Source organism: Nannobrachium achirus (assembly GCF_963921795.1).
Source record: "Nannobrachium achirus genome assembly, chromosome: 6".
Classification (NCBI taxonomy): domain Eukaryota; kingdom Metazoa; phylum Chordata; class Actinopteri; order Myctophiformes; family Myctophidae; genus Nannobrachium; species Nannobrachium achirus.
The window spans coordinates 65,726,154-65,748,745 of NC_137815.1; the positions used below are offsets into that span (position 1 = coordinate 65,726,154).

General features: G+C 43.4%; 1 protein-coding gene across 1 annotated transcript; it reads left to right on the forward strand.

Annotated features, from left to right (window-relative positions):
* Positions 1 to 930: 930 nt before the first annotated feature.
* Positions 931 to 21,931, forward strand: LOC308287254 (calcium-binding and coiled-coil domain-containing protein 1-like; the record flags this gene model as incomplete). The annotated part of the gene is made up of 13 exons (XM_080728370.1): positions 931 to 1,019; positions 6,738 to 6,891; positions 7,989 to 8,103; positions 8,499 to 8,680; positions 10,271 to 10,483; positions 12,079 to 12,227; positions 12,390 to 12,459; positions 14,985 to 15,239; positions 15,959 to 16,075; positions 17,837 to 17,914; positions 18,079 to 18,163; positions 20,086 to 20,168; positions 21,887 to 21,931. 13 exons carry the CDS (start codon positions 931 to 933, stop codon positions 21,929 to 21,931), a joined length of 1,635 nt encoding a protein of 544 aa, XP_080584496.1.
* Between the last annotated feature and the right edge of the window lie 661 nt (positions 21,932 to 22,592).

Sequence of the window (22,592 nt, forward strand, 5' to 3'; positions counted from 1 at the left end):
TGTGTAGGTCCCTATGTCTGTATGAGTGTGCGTACTGTATAAGTGTCCGTATGAGCACCAGACTAAAGTCACGCGAGACTAGCGCAATAGAAAGTACACAGAGACCAACATCACCACAGCTGACGTCACAGACACAGAACGGCCCAACCAAGGAGATGTGCACGTGTGTTGTGTTTGATATGATACCACAGGTGCGATTTTTATTTTTTATTTTTTAATTACAGGATGACCTCATGACATCTGAGCTCCTCATTGGAGCCATGCCGTTCCCATGTGGATCCTAACGGATCACACTGCTCACGATGCGACGCGAACAATGATATCTAGTTCAAATACATTTGTTTCAATGAGACCATCCTGACGTACCGCGAGCGACAACGCGTCGTGCCGCAACTCTATTTGAGTGAGGTTTTGCAGTGATGTCCCGCCCCCAAACACTTTTTATTGGTTCAGATCACAGGGAATTGTCTCCCTGAAGGCAACTCAGCACAGATGGACGAAGTAGCTACTCGACCCCAGTACTTGAATTGAGAGTACAGATGCTCCTGGTCAAAATGTACTCCACAACAAGTAAAAGTAGCTCAGTCAAAATGTACTAATACTAGCTCCTACTCAAGTAAGAGCTAGTATTTGAGTAATAAGTATCAAAACAATGTTATATACTCAAGTACATTGGGCAATAAAAGTGTCAAGTGCTCGTTCATCAAAGTCAACTACCTGTTTGATGCCTGTCATCATAGAGGGGAGGGGAATGTATTTGTATACAGACTATACACATAGACTTGATATTTCGCCCTGCCATAATTAAACATGGCAGTGTCAGACTGAGAGGAGAGGTTCAGTGCGTTTCCCCTGGGTTCTGGTTCTGGTTCTCTGGCTGTGACTCTGTTTCCAGGAGGTGAATCTGGTTCTAGTATTGCTTGTTCTGAAATGGACTCTTCCTCCTGCTGTGTGTCGGCCTCTTCCCCGGGTTCCACCTCTTCTTCCTCGCTGTCAGAGCACAGCATGGTGAGCCTCTTGTACGAGACACTGGTGCTGACAGTTTTGCATCCAATGTTAACCCCACATTTGAGCAGCGCTGCCCTGAGCTCATCATCCGTCAGTCCACCGGGATCCAGCATCTCTGCGTCTTTCGCCAAAGCGATTTGGAGAAAGACGCTACTGCATACAAACGCATCATTTAACCTTTTATACTTAGTTGACAGAGTACCAAAGGGCTCTATACTAGGCTGCCAAATGTTCACCCTAGAATATTGACGCTACGGGGTTGACCACTAATAAGCTCCCCACCCAGCACTCATCTGAGCAAGCCAGCTGCTGGGTGAACCATGCAATACTCTCAACCACAGCTCAGGGAAAGAGGCCTAAAATGTCAACAGTCTCCTGACACCATTCATCACTTTCACACATAAGTACTGTATAATAACTTTGAATTGTGTTTAAAATGTCGAGGACCCCCAGGTTTGTTATGCTTTAGGGCCACAGACCCCCATAAAGGGGAACACACACTGGATGCTGACAGGCTGCCGGACATATTTCACCCCGCTGCAACGCGTGCCTGCGCACGTCTTGACACCGGCGGTGTGGGTATGTTCATTGAAAATAAACGAGGTAGCTGCTTTGACGTGCGCCGTCCGCAGCAGCCTGTGTGTGTTCCCCTTAACTCTCAGAGTGTACAAATGGACCACTGTCATTTGGTTCATGACTTATTGTGTCATGAACATGCATGTATTTGTCATGTGTCATGTCATTTCTGTTTGTATGATTATTTAATGCATTTTATCTGTGTACTTAACTTTTTTACTATTGCTCTTTACCTTGTATTACTGAACATAGTAGCCTATACTTGAAGGTGAGAATGTGACGTAAAATAAAGAATAAATACTTTTAACAAGTTAAGATTTGATTCAGTCAATCGATAATTCCCTTATAATTCTACCGAGACAAGTACGTTTGGAAGGGAAATATTACACACAAGCGGTAGTAGTAGTAATGAAGCATTTCTTGCCTTTAATCATGTGATGTATGTAGTAACGATCATTTCCAAATGAAATGCAGATAGGACTTTTTATTCTTACAGTAATTATCATTATTGCTTTTTTTCTCTCTTTTTCTTTTTACAAACACCCATCTTAACCCATAGTTAATGTGTTATACTGTACACATGGTGTGCACAGAAACATCTGTTCTTCTTTGCAAATAGACAAATTATTTTGGCTACAAAAACAAAACCAAGACAATATAGTATACCGGTATGTATATTTATTTAAGAATAGTGACAATATGATTATTATTAAGGGACACCAACTAATTGCTGTTCCTATTATTAACTCATTGACCGTTGAAAAGAATAAGTGATGATTAGTTATTTAACACCTTGTCCAGCTGGTGTTGAACTTGGAACGAACGCCGCGTTTAGCCCTGATTTATAGCTGGCGGTACGACCGTGCCTCGCACCACATATAGCCCTGCATCTAGGAGTCCACAGCCAGGGTGTTGGGATGAGACCTCTGCTCGACTAAGCATAATATTATATTGGGCATTAGAGCAGAGGTCAGTCTCAGTATCCGTAGTACACTGCTCAGCACTGGTCAACAGTTCAAGCACTGGACCCAAGACCAGGTTATTTTTGTACCGCTGTATAAAAGATCCAAACCCTTATATAGATTTGAGACAGTTTCAATACAAGGAAAAGCACTATGGCTTGTACTATGGCTTGTTTCCAACGGGGTCATTTCTACTCATTTCATTCAGTCATGCATCCAACGCCAGGCCACGTTATCTAAAAAGAAAGAAAAGGTCTCCCGCACTCACACATATAGTGTTTTATATTTGTGATGATATTACATTTTTGGTGTTATTGTCGATGTTGATGAATTAGAAGCCCAATGGAAACATGACCACAAGCACCTTTTTGTTGGTGTTTTCCTTTTAGACCCAAGCATTTCACATTTCGGTCTGATAAAATATTCAATCAATCAGTCACACGATACTGTCATCAGAAATCATCTATACTATGTATTTTAATAAATATAAAAATGGAAACACAAGTCTACACAATGTATACACTATGCGCAGTATATTTTTGTATTTTGTATTCCCTTGTCGTGGAATTCACATTTTATTGCTGAATGAAAAGAATGAATTCTGCGACCGGGAGCTGGGTTTACCTGCAGGCTATAAAGATGGGTCCACGACCTATGTTTGGTCAACACTGCCTATACTCTCACTGTGTGTGTGTGTGTGTGTGTGTGTGTGTGTGTGTGTGTGTGTGTGTGTGTGTGTGTGTGTGTGTGTGTGTGTGTGTGTGTGTGTGTGTGTGTGTGTGTGTGTGTGTGTGTGTGTGTGTGTGTGTGTGTGTGTGCAGTATCTGCTGCTGTCAATTTTCTGTCCACAGGGTCAGTGAGGTTCATAGCAGATGCACAGCCGTCAGTTTCAGTGCATGGCTTTGCCAAATCACACCCTCCCCACCCACCCATTCACCCCATCCACTTCCTCGAATACCACTTCTTAGAAAATGCAGGGAGCATCATCAACAATAATATATAACATATAGTATCCACTATCCGGTAACCATGTTTGTAAAAAATAAAAAAGGAGGGAGGTAGGTTGGGGGGGATTTGAAGTCCAGTCTTCAGAGATCTGCTTTGCAAAGTGATGCAAGAGAACTGCATCTCCCATGAGTGAGCACAACATCTATAAAGTTAACATATAGGTGTGTCCACACTCCCACATGCTTCAGTTGTTGATAAAGTCTTGCACCAGAGAGGACTGCTGCTCATATCACTGCACTACCACTACAGACCGAGAAGAAGCACTGAGCATCAGGAGATAGAAGAAGATAGGCACATCCCTTGAGAATCTCTGCTCAGGTAAGTCTTAAGCCACACACGTACTTATACACTATTTAATGGCAACTTACTGGGTGATTTAAAGGTGTAATCTCAATGGTGTACTTATCAACTGTTTCCAGGCAGGTACTTTGTGACAGGACAAGTAACACACTTGTACATAACTTGTTCTGTGTGAGTGAGTTAAAACCTCTTTGAATCTCTGAATAACAAGGATACATTTACCAGTTTCTTCCTCAGGTGTCCAGTCTTAAGGATTAATGGTACTTAATGGTCTCCTCATTATTTACATAGTGTAAATCAATGCATTCTTTGGCACATAGTTATTTTTATTAGAAAAAGAAACATGCTTTTTAGGGATCCACACACTTTTTCAGGAAATGTATATTACAATATGATAAATGTATCTATGCTTTTGTGATATTGATATGTATTATGTAGTTTGCAAATTTCTTGTTATTTTTCTTGTTAATTTCTTATGATCATTGAGTAAGCTCTCTAGTGACTAGTTCACTAATCAAAGAGAGGTAGGTGCCACCTGGGTGACCTGATAGCTGGATGGTTCCACCCAGAGCCTTCTACCTACACAGAGTCGCGTCACTCCTGTTCACTTCATGGGGCCAGGTCTTCTACGCACACATCTATTGGCGTATAGTGACAAACCGCGAACCGGAAGTTTACAGAATGCATTGAAGTCTATGAGGTGTAAAGTGACAATGAACCACGTGACCAGCGCTGTTTCTGACCCCGCAGTGGCAGAACTCTCTGATTAGCATGCAATGCCCTGCTCAGTGTCCCTGGGTTGACTCCTGTCTGCCACCACTGTCTTCTATGATGTCTGTCCCCTGGCAGTCCCCTGTACTCTAGGGCTCTCTTCCCTGTCTTCTAGGTGTCTGTCCCCTGCTCTATGTCTTCTAGGTGTCTGTCCCCTACTCTGTCTCTAGCCAAATCCACAGAGCGGCAATCATAACTGTGGGGTCAAGCGGAACCACTTGGCACCGCAGCACCACACAAAGGGGCGGCCATAGCTGAATGGTTAGGGAGCCTGCCTGGGGAACCAGTTCCCCTGGTTGTCCCAGGTTCGATTCCCGGCCAGGATAGCAATGTCGATGTGTGTCCCTGAGCAAGACTCTTAACCCCTAATTGCTCGCGCTCCTTGTGGGCTGCACTGGGTTCAGCTGGGTTAAGCTGAAAAAAAGCAGCTGGGTTGGGCTGCGATACCCGAATTTCCCTCGCGGGAGGAGTAGGTAACTATCATATCATTATCAAAGGAAATAGCAGATGTACAAGCTCTATAATCTGCTATTTTTGAGAACCACTGAGAACATAAGTTTTCTGAAAAACGTTCCTAATATACGTCTATATATATAGCTCAAATCTAAAACGACACAGATTCCTGCTTTTAATGGGTTATTGACATGGACCTGATTTGGTCAGACCCAGTCCATATAACTTATAGAATCTGTATGGCAGCGCATGCTATAATACAATATAGAATCTGTATGGTAGCGCATACTATAATACAATATAACTTATAGAATCTGTATGGTAGCGCATGCTATAATACAATATAGAATCTGTATGGTAGCGCATACTATAATACAATATAACTTATAGAATCTGTATGGCAGCGCATGCTATAATACAATATAACTTATAGAATCTGTATGGCAGTGCATGCTATAATACAATATAACTCATACAATCTGTAGGGTAGAGCACGTTAAGTAAGCAATTTACCCCGAGTGAGAGGACATTATGCTCTGATAATGTCCTGTGTTAGGGTGTTATCGGACGAGGCGAAGCCGAGTCCGATAACACCCTATCGGACATTATCAGAGCATAGACATTACCTATCGGACATTATCAGAGCATAATGTCCGACCCCGAGTGGTAAATAGCTTTTCTACCACTTTTTCCCTTATACATGAAAGAAAACACATAGTTGTAACTTGCAAGGATCTTAAGTTACAATCATTATTGCCTATAAAACTTCCGCGAGACAGCAGATAGTTCCACCAACAACATCTTCTACTCACCAACAGATGGCGCCAACTCCATACTAATCCATGCGTCTAGCTTACAGCTAAGCTAACGTCAGTTAGAAGTACCGTTCCGGCCGTAAATAGAGGCTGTTCGCTTCCAGAAAGGCATAGGTTCAGAGAAAAGGGGCTTTAAAGTTGGCGGATTGCATTGGATCCAAATAAATCGGCGACTATAGCATGCACGTTAGTGAACATAGGACCGTTGCCACGGTCATTTGTTGGTTGGGGGAAAGGTGTTCCGACTACCTCCTGAAGTCCCCGGATGTACACTGAGGCTCATTGATCTCGGACAAGTCCCCACACAACTTTGCGGCAGTAGTTCTCTCATAACCTCCGGAATTTAGCCAATCAGAATCCAGTATTTGAACACGTGACTCGAAAAAGTGGTAGAATACAATATAACTTATACACTTGAGGTGGTTGTATTTTGTCTCCCTGCTCTTCATTTAGATGGTGTCAAAGGTCATGTAGTATTGACCTATAGACAAATCGTGTCAAAGGTCATGTTGTATTGACCTATTAATCGAATCCCTGAGCAAGCAGGCAGCCAGGAAAACTGTCAGCACTTGCACAGGAGTAGCCTACCCGTAATGTAATCATATCGTGTTTGCTGACACGTGATGTTGTTTGTAAACAACATCGTACGGTCATCAGTCACGCCTGCTGTGTTGACCGACCGTGCCACTCCTCAACCGACTCTCCTATCATATTTCCATCAGCTGTTTTCTTCAAGGCCCTAAAACGGGAACACATTTCTGCGTATCATCCGTGTTTACTTCGAGGCCTTTCAGTGTCCGTGCCCATGTGTCTTCATGCCCATGTGTCTTTCCTTCCTGGACAGCCCCAGCGACACCGTCATGGAGAACAAGCAGGCCCAGCGGGTGGTGTTTCGTAACGTGGGGAAGGTCTACTTCCCCCAGAGCAGAGTGGAATGTCACTACAGCCTGACCTCTGAGCATCAGTGGAGCAGCAGTGACTGGATAGGGCTGTTCAAGGTACCATTATTACATTTAGGGATGTCCCCATCACGTTTTTTTTGCTTCCGATCCCGATCACATATTTTTGCTCCTGATCCGACCCTGATCTTTCCCGATCCAATCCTTCGGCAATGCATTAAGAAAAAAGAAAAAAAAAACACATTCACGATGTCCCTTAAGGTTTTTTTTTTTTTTATTTAAATTACAGTATCCATGGATATAACTTTTTTTTCCCACTTAGTGCAGCATTGGATCAAAATAAAAATAAAGCTTATCAGCTTATTTATATATACATTATATATATATATATATATATATATATATATATATATATATATATATAATATTTGTGTCCCCCTCCCCCACTTGATCATCCTACAGCATCAGAAGTAGCAGATCCACAAGCTCACGCAGCGTTTTGAGCTTGCAGATCTGCTACTTTTTGAATTTTTGAATTTGAATCCTGAAAAGTAACAGTTTTGGACATACAGTATGAGGTTACCACCCGACAGTGTACCCTGTACACTATAATGAGAGGGATGGATGGACATATTTTAAAGGAGTAGTTCACCCCCAAAATGACCTTTTTCCTATTGATTACTCATGCCATGGAGACTTGAGTTCAATATCCATTTTTATTTTTTTGTATTTGTCGCATTCAAATGTGATTATAGTAAATTTACCCCCATTGATTCTGGATGGGGACCCGGATGGGGAGTAATGCCCCGGTCCCCATCCAGAATCAATGGGGGTACATTTACAACAATACTGTATATATTTTTGTCTTAGGAATGCAACAAATACAAAATAAGAAAGTAAGTAATGAAATACATTTACTCAAGTACTATACTAGGTATAGGCCTACTTTTACTTCCATATTTCCGTACTCTATAATCTATATGTCTGACTGAAGCAAATATTGTACTTTGTACACTAGGCCTACTACAAAGATAGTTACTCTGCCGATTTGAACGTACATTAATTTAATTCTTTTAACTTTTATTTATGCCGGTAACCTCATAGGCTATAGACACCTGAAGTCACATTCAAAAGACAAAACCTAAAATTCTGTTAGGTGTGCAAGAATGATGATGCGCTTGTTCTTTGCTAACAAGGTGGGCTGGACGTCACTGAAAGATTACCACACATACATGTGGACTACAGCTCCAGAAGGGCCTATGATTGATTATACAGAGGGAAACCAGGTCAACAGCTGTGCACTTTTCGCTGGTAAGAAATAAAATCTATACCATTGGTTCTCAACCTTTTCAGGCCACGACCCCCAAAATAATCATATTTTAACTGGGATCCCCCCACCCCCACCCTACGAGCACTAAGAGTTGAGGAATTACATTTTGTACAACACGGTTCTATTGTGAAAATAGCAGATCTACATGCTCACAATGCCTCACATTGCGAGGAGTTGTGAGCATGTAGATTGGCTGTTTTCACAATGTCTGCCTCTAATATTTGACAATTTGGCCAATGTTTAATTTGTCATCAAAAAGTGGCCTTTCAAGTTTTAAGCATATTTCGATTATGGGGATAATATTGTTAATCGCAATAGTTTTTGCCCCAGTAATCACAACATTTTCATGCTCTGGTCCCATGGCTCCTCCCTGCAGCGTTCTACCTGCCCCAGCCCAGCGAGAGCCTCTACCAGTTTGTGTACGTGTCCCAGACGGGGGAGGTGTGCGGTCAGAGCGCATCCTTCACCTTCTCTGCTCCCAAAACCCTGGAGGAGGTGGAGACCATGAAGGAGGGAGAGGAGATGCTCCTGGTGGTGTCCAGAGCTCAGCTCTTACAGGTGACTAATAGGCCTACCTGGAATGTTGTTGAGCACAGGGGTGTTCTGGGCCCTGGGTACAAGGATTCACTCACATTGTGTGCTTTAACGATTGAAAAATAGCAGATATACAAGCTCACAGCTGTGAGCTTCCTATCACAACCTATAAATGGGGCACATATCGCTATTCCCAGGTCCCGTTGTTTCAAGGTCAATGCTAACCTGGTGAATGCTAACCCTAAGCTTTAACACTAACCCTAAACCTAGCCCTAAACTTAACCGGACGGCTGGGACCTCGAAACAGCAGGACCTTGGAATATCGAGATTTTGCCTATAAATGAACATGAATGATGATACTGTTTATGAGTGGAAGAACGTTATGCAGTTAAGTTACTTCCCACCATTGCGTTCATACTAGCAGTTTGGTGACCGTTGAATGACCACTTAATTACATTTACACTTGACAAAATATGGGGATAATCAACTTCATATACTGCACTGTACATTGCGTCAAATATGCTTTCTGATATTTGATTCAACCCATTAAGACCGGGCGGGAACACATCTCTGTTACATTAGATTTTCACCACTTTAACCATTATTTTATGCTTTAACTATTGAAAAATAGCAGATATACATGCTCACAGCGCGGCACTCGCGAGCTTGTGGATCTGCTATTTTATGTATTTTTTTAATCGTGAAAATGTCTGCAAACCTTTAAATACATATACTGTACAGTATTATTGTAAAGCAAACTTTTGTAAATCTTTGCTTCTGGGTGGTCCCTGGAACAAAATATTTTGAGATGGGGGTCGGCGGTCAAATACATATTTCTAGGGGTTCTTGACATTACAAAGTTTGAGCACCTCTGATCATAGAAACATACGTTTTTCAGAAAATCGTGAGGATTTAGAAGAACATTTTCGGGATTTTTCAGGCCTATATAAATGGGTTAAATAACCACCTCGATCGATTGAAACCTTTTTCCCTTAGTACTATTGGTGTCAGTGATTGTTAGGCCCTCGTGGGCCTCATCCTCCTCATCTCTCCCGTGTTGAGAACCAGTGTCGCACCAAACCCTGGGCCCTGGGTACTTTAACTATTGAAAAATAGTAGATATACAAGCTCACAGCGTGGCACAGAGTGTCGCACTGCGAGCTTGTAGATCTGCTATTTTTGAAAAACGAGTTTTGCAACTCTTTGAATATTTCAAATCCTTTTAAAGATTTTTTGAAAAACCTATGTTTCTATGTCAGTGGTGCTCAAACTTTTTCATGTCAAGGACCTCCAAAATGAAATGCATTTGGCCACGGACCCCCATCTCAAAATATTTTGTTCCAGGGACCCCCCAGAAACAAAATTTGAGTTACAAATGTTCACCTAAAAAAATACATACAGCATATTGAAAGATTTGCTCAAATTTTCACGGCTTTTGAAAAATAGCAGATCGACAAGCTCGCAGCGCGGCACTCGGTGCCGCGCTGTGAGCTTGTATATCTGCTAATTTTTCAATAGCTAAAGTATAACATAATTAAGGCCCCTCCACCTTGGGCCCTAGTAACTCAGTCCCACTCCCCCCCCCCCCCCCCCCTGTGACGCCCCTGCACACAGAGTCAGCTGGAGGAGTGCCAGCAGCGGGTGCAGGAGGTCCGGCGGGCCCTGGAGCTGGAGCAGAAGGAGGTGGAGCTGCAGAAGGAGAGCAGCAGGAAGGCCAAGGGAGCCTGGGAGCAGGAGAGAGCGGCCATGAAGGATGTGATCACTGAGCTCAGGGGGAACCTCAGGCTCAGTCTGGAGAAGCTGCGGAAGATGGAGGGCAGAGACCAGGTACAGCCAGTGGATGTAAAGCAGGGTTCCCCAATAGGCGGCCCGCGGGCCGCTGTCTGGCCCCCACCAACCCCAGTAATAATGGTGGTATAAGAGCAGCAACAACACTAGTATATCGTCATTGTCGGCTGGAAAACCCGTATCTCAAAATGTGTACGTTCTGTCGCAAAGTAAAGCTCTGCTTCATCAAACAAGGCCGTCACACAAAAGTAGTGAAAACAGCAGATCTACAAGCACACTGTGTGCTTGTAGATCGGCTGTTTTCACTAGTTTAAATCATTTTTGAAATGATAAATGCAAAACGAACGGTTTTGGACATACAAGATTTTCACCCGACAACGACGATATCTGAACTGTCACTGGAGTAGCGGGAACGCCACCGTCACCCCCTGCAATGTTGTGGCCCTCGGCTCCTACCCTAGACATAATTTGGCCCTGGGGGAAAACTAATTGGGGAACCCTGATGTAAAGTAACCAAGTACTGTGGATAGAAAACCTACTTTAGTATAGAACTGAATATGAAACAGTATATTTATTAAAAACAAATCAAGAGCTCTTGTGAGTGAGACAATTTTCAAACATTTTTGTACTGTAGTACATTTTGAAGCCAACACTTTCATATTTTACTCAAGTATATTTTGAATTCCATACTTTTACTTGTAACAGAGTATTTCTACATTGCAGTATCGATACTTTTATTTGAGCAGAAATTGTGAGTACTTTTCCACCGCTGGATACAGCAAACAGGGGTCACCGCCATGCTTGCTTGTGTTGTGGTGGACTTTTTCTTTTCTTTTGGTCAAAACTATTGTTTTTGCCATGGACATAGAAAACCAGTGAACAATAATATTACCAGAAACACATAAAGAGATACAGTAGCCCTGAATGACCATACAAGGTCTGTAACTCTGACAGTGTACAAAATGGAACCAAATGAACCCACTCTCAGAGGTATGGGGGTCCTTGCAAATTAAATATCTAGGAACCACTGGTACCAGTGCACCCATAATGTGCCACAGTAAATAATAAGTGTCATACATATTCTGGAGAAATCCTGGAGACTTGACATTCAGTAACTGGATCTTATGATCAAAATAAGAACATTATAATGGTGTGAAACACTCCGATTCCCCAAATGCAACAGGAGATCACGTGACCAGGAGGTTGTGTTTCCTCATAGAGAGCCTGTGTTGTGTGAGATTCACAGAAGTGCATCTCCTAATCTAACTTTTAAATCATGTTTAAAAAGAGCCCTTCGCTACCGGCCATTACAAAAGCATTGATGACCGCGGGTTGTTATTTTTCTGTTCCGATGGAAAGAAAATACTATTGCAAAGGACATACTTCCATTACATCTACTCATATTACTTTTACTCCTACCCTCCGAAATAAGTTAAAATCAATAAGAAATTTGTCACTGGGCGATTAAATATTAGTTCATCATGGGCACTCTGTGTGTTAACAATGAGACAAAAACCAAAAGATATTATTGAACTCAAGTCTCCTTGGGGTGAGTAATCGATAGGAAAAAGGTCATTTTAGGGGTGAACTACTCCTTTAACATGTGCTGTATTTATTTGTATTCTTTTTTTAAGGACGTGCAGTACACTCGTGAAAACATGTCCTCCGAGCTGAGCCTCCTGTGGACGGAGAAGGCAGCGAGCCAGCAGAGGATCAAAGAACTGGAAGATGAGCTCAAGGTTCTGACCGAGAGGGCGGGAGAGACAGACACACAGTTAGAAAGGTAGAGACACATTCATTCATTGACGATTATTGATTAAAAAATATATGCGTTTTTCAGTCGATTAGTTGGATGAATTGTTGCGGCCCTACATTGGCCATCAGGGTTGCATTTTGGAAGGGCTGTAAACTTTAAGTAACCGACGTTGCTTTGTTAACCCGCTAGGATGAGGGAGCGAGAGAAGAAGCTGTCCGCTCAGCTGAAACGTGAAGAAGAGAAGGGAAAGTCTCTGCAGGTAAGAGCAGGGACGTGCAGAGAATGTTAGAGAGGCAGGGGCTGAAATTTCTAAAAGGGCCTTTTGGTGGAAATATCGAAAATAGCAGACCTCCAAGCTCACATCGTGTCGCAGCCCGACGCGCTGTGAGCTTGGAGGTCGGCTATTTTCAGTGCTTGATACCACACTGAACTAAGCATAAGCAAGTGTATACCGGAGATGTGGCGTAAAGGCATGGATTTCTACACAGAGAGGGCAATTCTTTCAACATAAGATGCTGCATTCAAGTTCAGGAGAGTTTGGGCAAGTCAATTCTCTTGAATGCTGCCTTCAGGTATGGCATGGAAAGAGGGAATTTTCATTTCTTTCACCATAGTAAAAACTACATTCATGGTCTGGAGAGGGCACAGACAGATAAAAGGGCAGGGTCTCAAGCCCCCTTTGATGTCTACTGTATGTGTACACGTGCCTGCAGGTAAGAGTGTCGAGGCTGCAGATGGGGTCTCTTTTTCCCACGGACGACCCAGCCGGCCTGACCAACGCTGAGCATACACACACCCGATATATCCTAACTCTATGATACGCACATGGCAGACATCTCTGAGAGCCATCCAACCCACAGCACGCCATGTCCATCATGAGGGGTCAGCAGTGAGACTGAGGACACATAGCATCAGTTAATAGACGTGAGAGGCCCGTCCATACCTTCACCTCATATGCCCTTAGACTTGATTTATACTTCGTTGTGCGTTGTGCATTTTTGTGCTGCAAATAGACAATCTATATCAGGGGTCTTCAACAGGGGGTCCGGGACCCCTAGGGGGTCCTTAGAGTTACTACAGGGGGGCTGCCAAATCCTTGTGTGATTGGATAATTCTTTTAGATGAACAACTTGAACCCTTGCATCCCTATTCCGGCGAGAACTCTAACCAAAAATAAGCAAATAGGTTTGGTGTAGAGGTAAAAAAGTACACACAGTGAGAGGTCGAGTTGACAAAATATCAACGACTTAAGTGGTTAAATGTCTGAAAATACACATTAACATGAATCCAAAATAGACTGAAGACAGTCAAACAAGTCTATGAATCTATGAAATCGATGAAAATCTCTATCACACATTTATACAATATATAGAGGGGGTCCCTGCTTCATCTTAAGCTGAGGGGTCCTTGGCCTGAAAACGTTGAAGACCCCTGCTCTATGTTAATATAAAGGAGCCTAGATATCTTTATATCTATAGTTATAGTCATCACCCCAATAATGAATGAATCTGTTCTAACGAGGGCATTACTGTATCAACTGAAAGGACATAAACCTTTCAGTCTAAAAGTGGTTGATTCATTGCCTTCAAATGCTGCACATAATCCATGGGAGAACATTAAGGATCTATTTGTACCAAAGTGTGCGATGCGATGCGAGAGGGCGTTCTAGCCAACACCAACTCGGGACTCCTAGATGGCTGCCCTCCACACTCTCTACTCTCTATCTATCTATCTACCCTCCTATCTAACATCAGTGTCTTGACTGTGCTCTGCAGTGTTGTTAGCTAAGCTGTCGCGCCACAGTGCATCTACATACATACTGTAGGTCAGGGGTGGGCAATTATTTAGGAGGGAAAGGCCAAAAGGCAGTGCTCCCCGCAAGATGTGCTCCCCGCAAACTTAACACACGGCTTTACCTCCTACTTCAGTAAATAAATACTTAGCAGTCCAATTTTGTTGAAAACCCGGAATTCGCCATCACCAGTCTGACCAACCTGCTTGTTATTGAGACAACCAACATCCAATGATCACGCACACGTGCTGGCATTTCTTCCATGTGTACGTGAATAAAAAACGCCAAAATAAAACACGTTGTGAGCTTGTAGATCTACTATTTTTAGGTGAAGAGACTTGGTGTACTGTAGGCTGAAAAAGAATGCACCAAGTACAGTTTAACTCAAGTCTGTTTTACTAAGCATAGAGGGTCTAAGTGGTTGAACTGAAGTGACATTGATAAATAATATTATCAAAGTATTCTGAGGCACCCCTGGACTGGACTTGCGTCAAGGCACCCTAGGGTGCTACGGCACCCTCTTTGAGAAGCCCTGCTGTAGAGCAGTGGGGTCCCCAGGGGGGTCCCCAAATTATATTGGGGGGTCTCCAGATGATTAACTTAATGTGCAACATTGTTTTCTCACTCAACAGTAAACAAACCAACATAAAGTTTAAGTGTATGAGGGTATCTGCACATTTCTAAAAGTGACAATTTAAGGACCTTTTAACACCTCTAAAATTACAAATTAAACATTGGCCAAATTGTCAAATATTAGAGGCAGAAATTGTGAAAATAGCCGATCTACATGCTCACAACGCCATGTAGATCGGCTATTATCACAATAGAACCATGTAATACAAAATGTAATGCCTCAACTCTTAGTGCTCCTCAGGGTGGGGGGGGGGGGGGGTCTCCCATTTCAAATATGATTATTTTGGGGGTTGAGAACCACTGTTAAAAAGTGATGAACCTGTCCTGTCCTGTCCTGTCCTACTCTTCCTCCTGGCCAGGTGGAGAAGGAGGCGTCCGTGGAGGAGGTCCGGGTGCTCCGGGAGCGCCTGGCCGGCAGCGAACACGTGTGTGAGGCGCTGCGCCGGGAGCTGTGTGAGGCGGGGCTCCAGCGGGACCACACCCACACCGAGCTGCACAAGATGCGCCTCCACAAGGCCCAGCTCGCCCGGGAGATGTCCGACGAGAACCTGGCCTTCTACGAGGGCCGCACCGCCTGGGCCCAGGAGAGGGAGGCCCTCTGTAAGGCTGCTGAGGTGAGCCCTAGACCCAGGACCAGGGGCGTCACAAGGGGGGGGGGAAGTGGGACTGAGTTACTAGGGCCCAAGGTGGAGGGGCCTTAATTATGTTATACTTTAACTAAAAGAGCAGGTATACAAGCTGCGAGCTTGTAGATCTGCTATTTTTGAAGAGTTGTGAAAATGTGTGCAAATCTTTGAATATATGTATTTTTTAAGTGAACATTTGTGACTCAAATTTTGCTTCTTGGGGGTCCCTGGAACTAAATATTTTGAGATGGGGGTCCGCAGCCAAATACATATCATTTTAATTTTGGGGGGGTCCTTGACATGAAACGGCTTGAGCACCACTGACATAGAAACATACGTTTAAAAAAAAAAAACTTAGGATTTCATCCCCAGATGATTAACTTATTATGTGCAACATTGTTTTCTCACTCAACAGTAGACAAACCAACAAAGTTTAAGTGTATAGATTATAGAAGGTATCTGCACATTTCTAAAGTGACAATTTAAGGACTTTCTAATACCTCTAAAATGACAAATTAAACATTGGCCAAATTGTCAAATATTGTAGATCTAATATTTTCACAATAGAACCGTGTTATACAAAATGTAATGCCTCAACTCTTAGTGCTCGTCAGGGTGGGGTCCCCAATTAAAATATGATTATTTTGGGGGTCGCTGCCTGAAAAGGTTGAGAGACACTGGTTTAATGCATCTTTCCACTGCCACAGATCGAGCAGAAGAAACTGCATCAGTTACGCGCTGAGCTGCAGCAGAAAGAGGAGTGGCTTCAAGAGGAGAGGGCGGAGCGGGAGAAGCTGGAGAAGGAGCTGAGCGGAGACTACATGGTGAGTTCCATCCAAGCATGCAGGGGTGTCGCACCAAATTCTGGGCCCTGGGTACAGGGATTCACTCCATGAATGCTTTAACTATTGAAAAATAGCAGACATACAAGCTCGCAGCTGCGAGCTTGCAGATCCGCTATTTTTGAAGTTTTTGAAGTGTGTGTGTGTGTATATATATAAATATATATATATATATATATATATATATATATATATATATATATATATATTCCAGGGACCCCCCAGAAGCAAAATTTGAGTTGCAAATGTTCGCTTACAAATACATATATTCACACATTTTCACATTTTCAAAAATAGCAGATCTACAAGCTCGCAGTATGGCACTCGGTGTCGCGCTGTGAGCTTGTATATCTGCTATTTTTCAATAGCTAAAGTATAAAATAATTAAGGCTCCCTCCACCTTGGGCCCTAGTAACTCAGTCCCCCCCCCCTTGTGATGCCCCTGTCCAAGCATGACGATGTCATTCATTCATTCAGTGCAGCAAAACACTTTCAGCTCCAACTGGAACTGTTTGTGTGGTGCCAATCGCTCTCGCTTGCATCGTATCACGTTTCGGACACTGGAGAAAGCCCAGGACAGATTCCATGGCACACGTTTAGCGTCTCTCTCTCTCTCGTGCAGCATCTATATACATATGACAGACACAAATAGACAGGCTGGCACTGATATCATAAACAGATATCTGCCTGCCTGCCACTGACACAGGATCATAGCATCATCATCGTGCCTAAGCCGACGTCAGCAAGGGGGAGAAGACGACAGCCAGCCCCATGGCCTCCCCTAAGTAACAAGAAATCTTGCGAAATAAAATGTCGTCAACCAATCATCAAGGACGATGATACACGAAAGAAGAAGATGTCATACTGACCTCCCTCGACCTCCCCTTCCCCCAATAGAGGGTATGCGCGTGACATCATCATCATACCCGGAAATTATGCGGGAACGCCTACTGAGTGGCAAACAACGACTTTCTGGCCTTGACAGCCCATACATCCAAACAGAAAAGTCCTATCTGATTGCAATAAACGACGTTAAACTCACTTTGCCACTCACTTTGCCACTCGATTTGCCATTCACTTTATGCATGCGCATACCCTCTATACAGCATGCACTGAAGCTGAATAAAGTATCTGCTGTCGGTCAGAAACCAACTATGTCCAAAATATTAACTTTTCATTAAAAATTAAAAATAAATAAAATAAAAAATAAATCCCAAATATGGATATGACTGACATCTGGCATCATAGATGTCAAGTTATAGACCACATAATAAGACTCACACAATATGTCCATATTCCAAGATATGGGCTTAATATTGATGACATCAGGGCTCTTCAGCTATAGAAATTGAGGCATTTGTAAATGAATTCTGTGGAGTGTCCACATAGGCATTGCCAAATATGGGTCAACAATGTGATGTCACAACAGGTCAGCTATAGACATTGAGGCATTACCAACCTACCTACTTACTGACTGACGGTCAGGGTCTGTCGGGTTTATACTCCCTGCGGTCGCAATTATTAATATAATATTCATATCATAGGACTGTGGTTAACCACTTTCAACCTGGCATTCCTATTCTAGGTATGACATGGTATGGCAAATAATAACAATAACTATGTCCATAGTTTTCGGAGAAGAAAATAGACTCACAGAGCGTCAAGCTTGTATATTAGATTGTCTATTTTAGCTCATATTGAAGACATAAATGAGGGTTTAATGCTGCACATTGTCGCCCCCAGCATGTGAGGCTGAACTATGCCAGGAAGGAGGTTCAGGAGATGAAGGACAAGATTGAGAAGGAGCAGAAAGAGAAACAGGCAAGTATTCTGCACTCCATTATTACTGTCTGCTCTACCATCATAACACATGATTATCTCTATTATATCTCTGTCCAGAAACCTTGTCCCCCCCCAGTTAACATTTCTGTAAACACCCATAAATACATAAATACATGACTCATGTAAATACTTCCCCCTCACAGGAGCTGAGCGACTACATCCTTGAGCTGGAACAGAAGGTGAAGTCAGAAGAAACCAAGTCAGATGAAGGAACTTCCTCTTTTGACTGTGAGTAATTAAAGTGTTGCAATGGAAATAAAGCCGCTGTCTCTCTTGAGTCTATCCTTTTGATAACGCTGTGACTAATATATGTAATTTAATTTTACATAATGTGTTATTACTAGAATAATGATAAGGGTGGGAATTTTACATAATGTTTTACTATCAATGAATCCATCTGGCCACTTTTTTCTTTTAGCCAATTATTTTGTATTCTCCTTTTCCTCCCCAATTTAGTTGTTTTGCCATTTAAATCCTCCCCACATGCATTTCTGTGTTGTCACTGCTGTTGTATCCTACTGACTCATGGCTGCCAGTGAGGAGCCCCCACTGGGAGGACAGTCGTAGAGCCTACTCTTCCCACCCAACACCCCCTGCTAACAGGCTCCACCCCCAGCCCGTAGGAGTTCATGACACATGTCACCCACCTCCCCCAAACATGGGCCAGTTGTGTTCACATAGACGCCAGACAAAGCCGGATGCACCACGGTGGATTTGAAGCCACAACCTCCATGGTGCTGGGCAGGGACTTTACCACTGCTCCACCCAAACACCTCAACCATCTAACCAATTAAACACGGCAGGCAATTAAGACTGTTTAACCAACCCATTAAGACCTGAGACTGGTTCTACACATGCCTCCTAGTATAATTGAAGTTCTTATTTACTAGTAAGAGCCATCTGGCCAGTGATGTATATCGGACCAGTTACCCATATATGGAGAGACCCCTTGGAGATCCATGTACTGTATATAGTACATCCCTTTTATGCCCATACATGGAGATCCCTGTCTGAACCAGCCACACAGATATGGGCTGTCTTCCTCCATATATGGGCATTCCCATATGAAGTCCTGTTAGATATGGGCTTAATATTGATGATAGATGAGGGTTTATGTTAGAGTGGTTCCCATGACATCACAACATCTTTTATGCCCATACATGGAGATCCCTATCTGAACCAGCCACACAGATATGGGCCATGTCTTATTGTCTTAGCCATCTGTAGCCTGACACTCAGCCTGAATTGACATTTCGTTTCACTTCATTATTCAGTCTGAAAGTGGTTTCCCCCAAGGCGATTGCAGGGATGGGCGTTGCCAAAAAGAGGCTGTCTTCAGCGATTGGTTCACCGACCAACACATGACATAGTGTGGCTGGCTAGTGGCTAGCCTGTTGCTTGCTAGTGCTACTTGCTAACCAAAGAAACAGTCAGAATAGGAGCGCTACGAACTAGTAATCAAACACAACATAACATGCCTGCTACTGGTGTTTCATAGCGAGATCGATACGATCACATTTTACCGCAATTTACCGCATTTTATCGTGACGCGATGCGCGGTACGGTACGGCGGCAGCGCTGGTGTACTTGGAAACACACATGAGTTCTGGGAAACCCCCACCCACGCTGATCACAATACACTGATTCACGACGCTGATTCGCCGTACGGATTTTCAACCGAGGGAGGACTCTTCAATGAGAGCACTTCTAGACCCCTGAATCGCCAAAACAAAAAAATGTAAAGGGGTGTGGCTAGCGATTCAGGGTCTGGAACTAGGCTAAGCCATCTGGCCAGTGATATAAATCGATGACATCAGGGATCTTCATATATGGGCATAAAAGGGATTCTGGGGAATACCCATATATGGACTTTTACATAGGTGACGTCACCTGTGATATCACCTGTGATGTCACAGTGATGTGTCAGGGGAACCACAGTGTCAGGCTGTCAGGATACGTGGAGAAGATGTGCCAGACAGTACAGTGACATCAGAGCATGATGTCAGAGCGGCAAACCCATAGACTGTAAAAATGTGTACACGTCTACACATGGACAAGCTGTGACGTAACCCCGCCCGCAGGTTGAGAATGGCTGCTGCTTTATTATAATGAAGTCCTGCTCTGATCCTCTCTCCTCATTGGCTCCTCAGCTGTGGAGGAGCAGCAGAAGGCGGGGCCTGTCATCGTGCTCAATTCCTCCACCCACCGGGAGCTGGAGATCCCTGACAAGCAGGTGTGTTTGATTCACACTCCAACCAGGATGGAAAGTTGCTTATTATTGACTAATTCATTGCCATTGATGAGTTTTGACAGGTTTATTTTATAACCCCTCAATGCCAATGACCAGTTTTGACAGATTTATTTTTTATTGCATTTATCAAACGATCGCAACCATCTGCTGTAAATAAAATAAATTTTAAATTTAAAAAACAGATGCGGTTTCCAACAGGAAATAGGATGTAGGCGTTAGTGATGTGTCGTTCATGAGTGATTTGTTCATAAGAACGAATCACAAGAATGAATCGTGAACGATTTGTTCATTTCCTTAAACTGTTATGTTCACGCTTTCATCCCCTCCCCCTAATAGCCCCCGGCACACAGGATGGGAGGGTGGGCTACACACGACGTGATAAAAACGCTCCCACGATAGTATTTTTCACTGGACGACCGCGCAATGAACGTTGAACGTGAATAAATCGTTTGAACAGATCATTACCATGATCGTGAACGAAATGATTCGTTCACTGAAGTGAACGGGATTGCCCACCACCAGGCGTGTTAGAAAAAACTGATCTCCGTCTGCTCCCATGTTAATTTTTTTCATGAAAACGCTTTTGTTTCCTGTTTTCAGGTCGGAGCTGCCGGGCTAACCGCTAACGCCAGTAGCCGATCTCCCGAACGGTTTGAGTGTTTCACACGCGGCTTTTTTTTGGCGACGCCAAAGCGTAGTGTGCGTGTCCGTATTCGAGATCGAGATCGGACTGAGTCTAAAATGCCGTGGCTTTAAAAGGTAAGAAAAACTGGAAATTGCTGGCATTTGGGGGTTGGTTGTTTTTTAAAGGTAGGGTAAGTGATTTTCATTTAATTTAAATATTAACAAATGGGTCTACAGTATGTTCTGATAGTACTGGTTACTATAAAGTGTCCATATTTGGACTTCAGCCTTATCCCCTGTGGAGAGAAAAAAACTGTTTCAGTTGCTCCACCAAAACTGTTGGGTGACAGGTTTTCCTCCAATCAGGATAAAGTGGTCGAGTGGGGGGGTGGGCCTTGGAGGAAGGCCCCCGCCTGTCACCAACATGAAAACTGAAACTGAAACTTAAAGAGGCGGTGCCATACGTTTTGTACTTTTTCTGTTTTGTATGCCACCTGGTGGGGTTATAATGTGCAGATTTGTCTTCCCCGTGTATTTGTGGTTACTTCCTGGAAGCTGAAAGACTGGGCCTCAAAGGGCCCAGTCGAAAAACACAGATTAAATGACATCATATAATCATCCCCTCCCCTTTTACCATTCACCCAACACTGTGGGTGTGGCTTCAGCTGGGTCACTACCCACCTGACAACCAGGCATACCTAATGAACTGGTGGGTGTGGCCACACAAAAACACAATTTTAACTCTTTCTGTACACTTTTTTTTTTTAATCTTCCTCCTAGTATAATAATAATACCTGATCATGTTTTAGGGGAGAAAAAAATCATGGCACTACATCTTTAAGTGAAATCACTTACCCTACCTTTAATCTCTGGCAGTGAATGAGTTAAAGGAGTAGTTCACCCAAAAACCCAATTACACACCCCATGAAGACCATCAACAACATCTCTGTACATGGACAGATGTGTCTGTGGCGAGACTTGGTCTTATTGGTCTTATCTCTGTGTGTCTCCACAAATCAGATGTTAACATTACTGCTGCTCTCATATCTCATTGGTCTTGTGTCTCCCCCAATCAGGACTGGAAATGCTGTGAAGCACGCTACGAGCCAGCCCTGAGGTAACCACAGCTTCATGCACTTGTTTTAAAGCTGCAACACGTCATTTTTTTCTGTGAATAGACAGTTGTTTTAACCAAACCCTGCGTGGTCTGGGGAGGTGTCCTCCCTGACACCAGGATCTACATGGAACAATAGGGAGACCAACCTCCAACCTCTGCAGATGTTACTAGTAGGGTTGCCATCCGTTCTGTAAAATACGGATTCGTCCCGTATTTGAGAATGAAACGTTGCATTCCGTATTGAACCAATACGGAACGCAGTTTGTTCCGTATTTCCCAAATGCCCCATAAAGGTCTGTCACTCAAACAATGAATTTAACAATAATGAACTGGTAGCACTCGCGGGAGGCAAGCAGGACGTCCTGTGAGCGTAAACATAAAACATCCAGTGGCTGCGGTGCGGTGGCTGTGCCTGCTCACAGTCTGTCAGTCTGTGTCCATGCAGTCCACTTGTAGCCCGGCCGGCGGCCGCTGCCTGTCATTAGCCCTATTCACGGCCCGCCTACTCAGCAACTTCCTGGTGCTGAAGTCAGGTTTTGAAGGGTAAAACCCTGCTAAAAGCCCATAGAGTTAACACAGAAATCGCAAATTTAATGCAATTTCCGAAGAGTAAAGTATAAAATACGGCTAGCATGATCAAGAACACAAGATAGTAAAAGGCACAA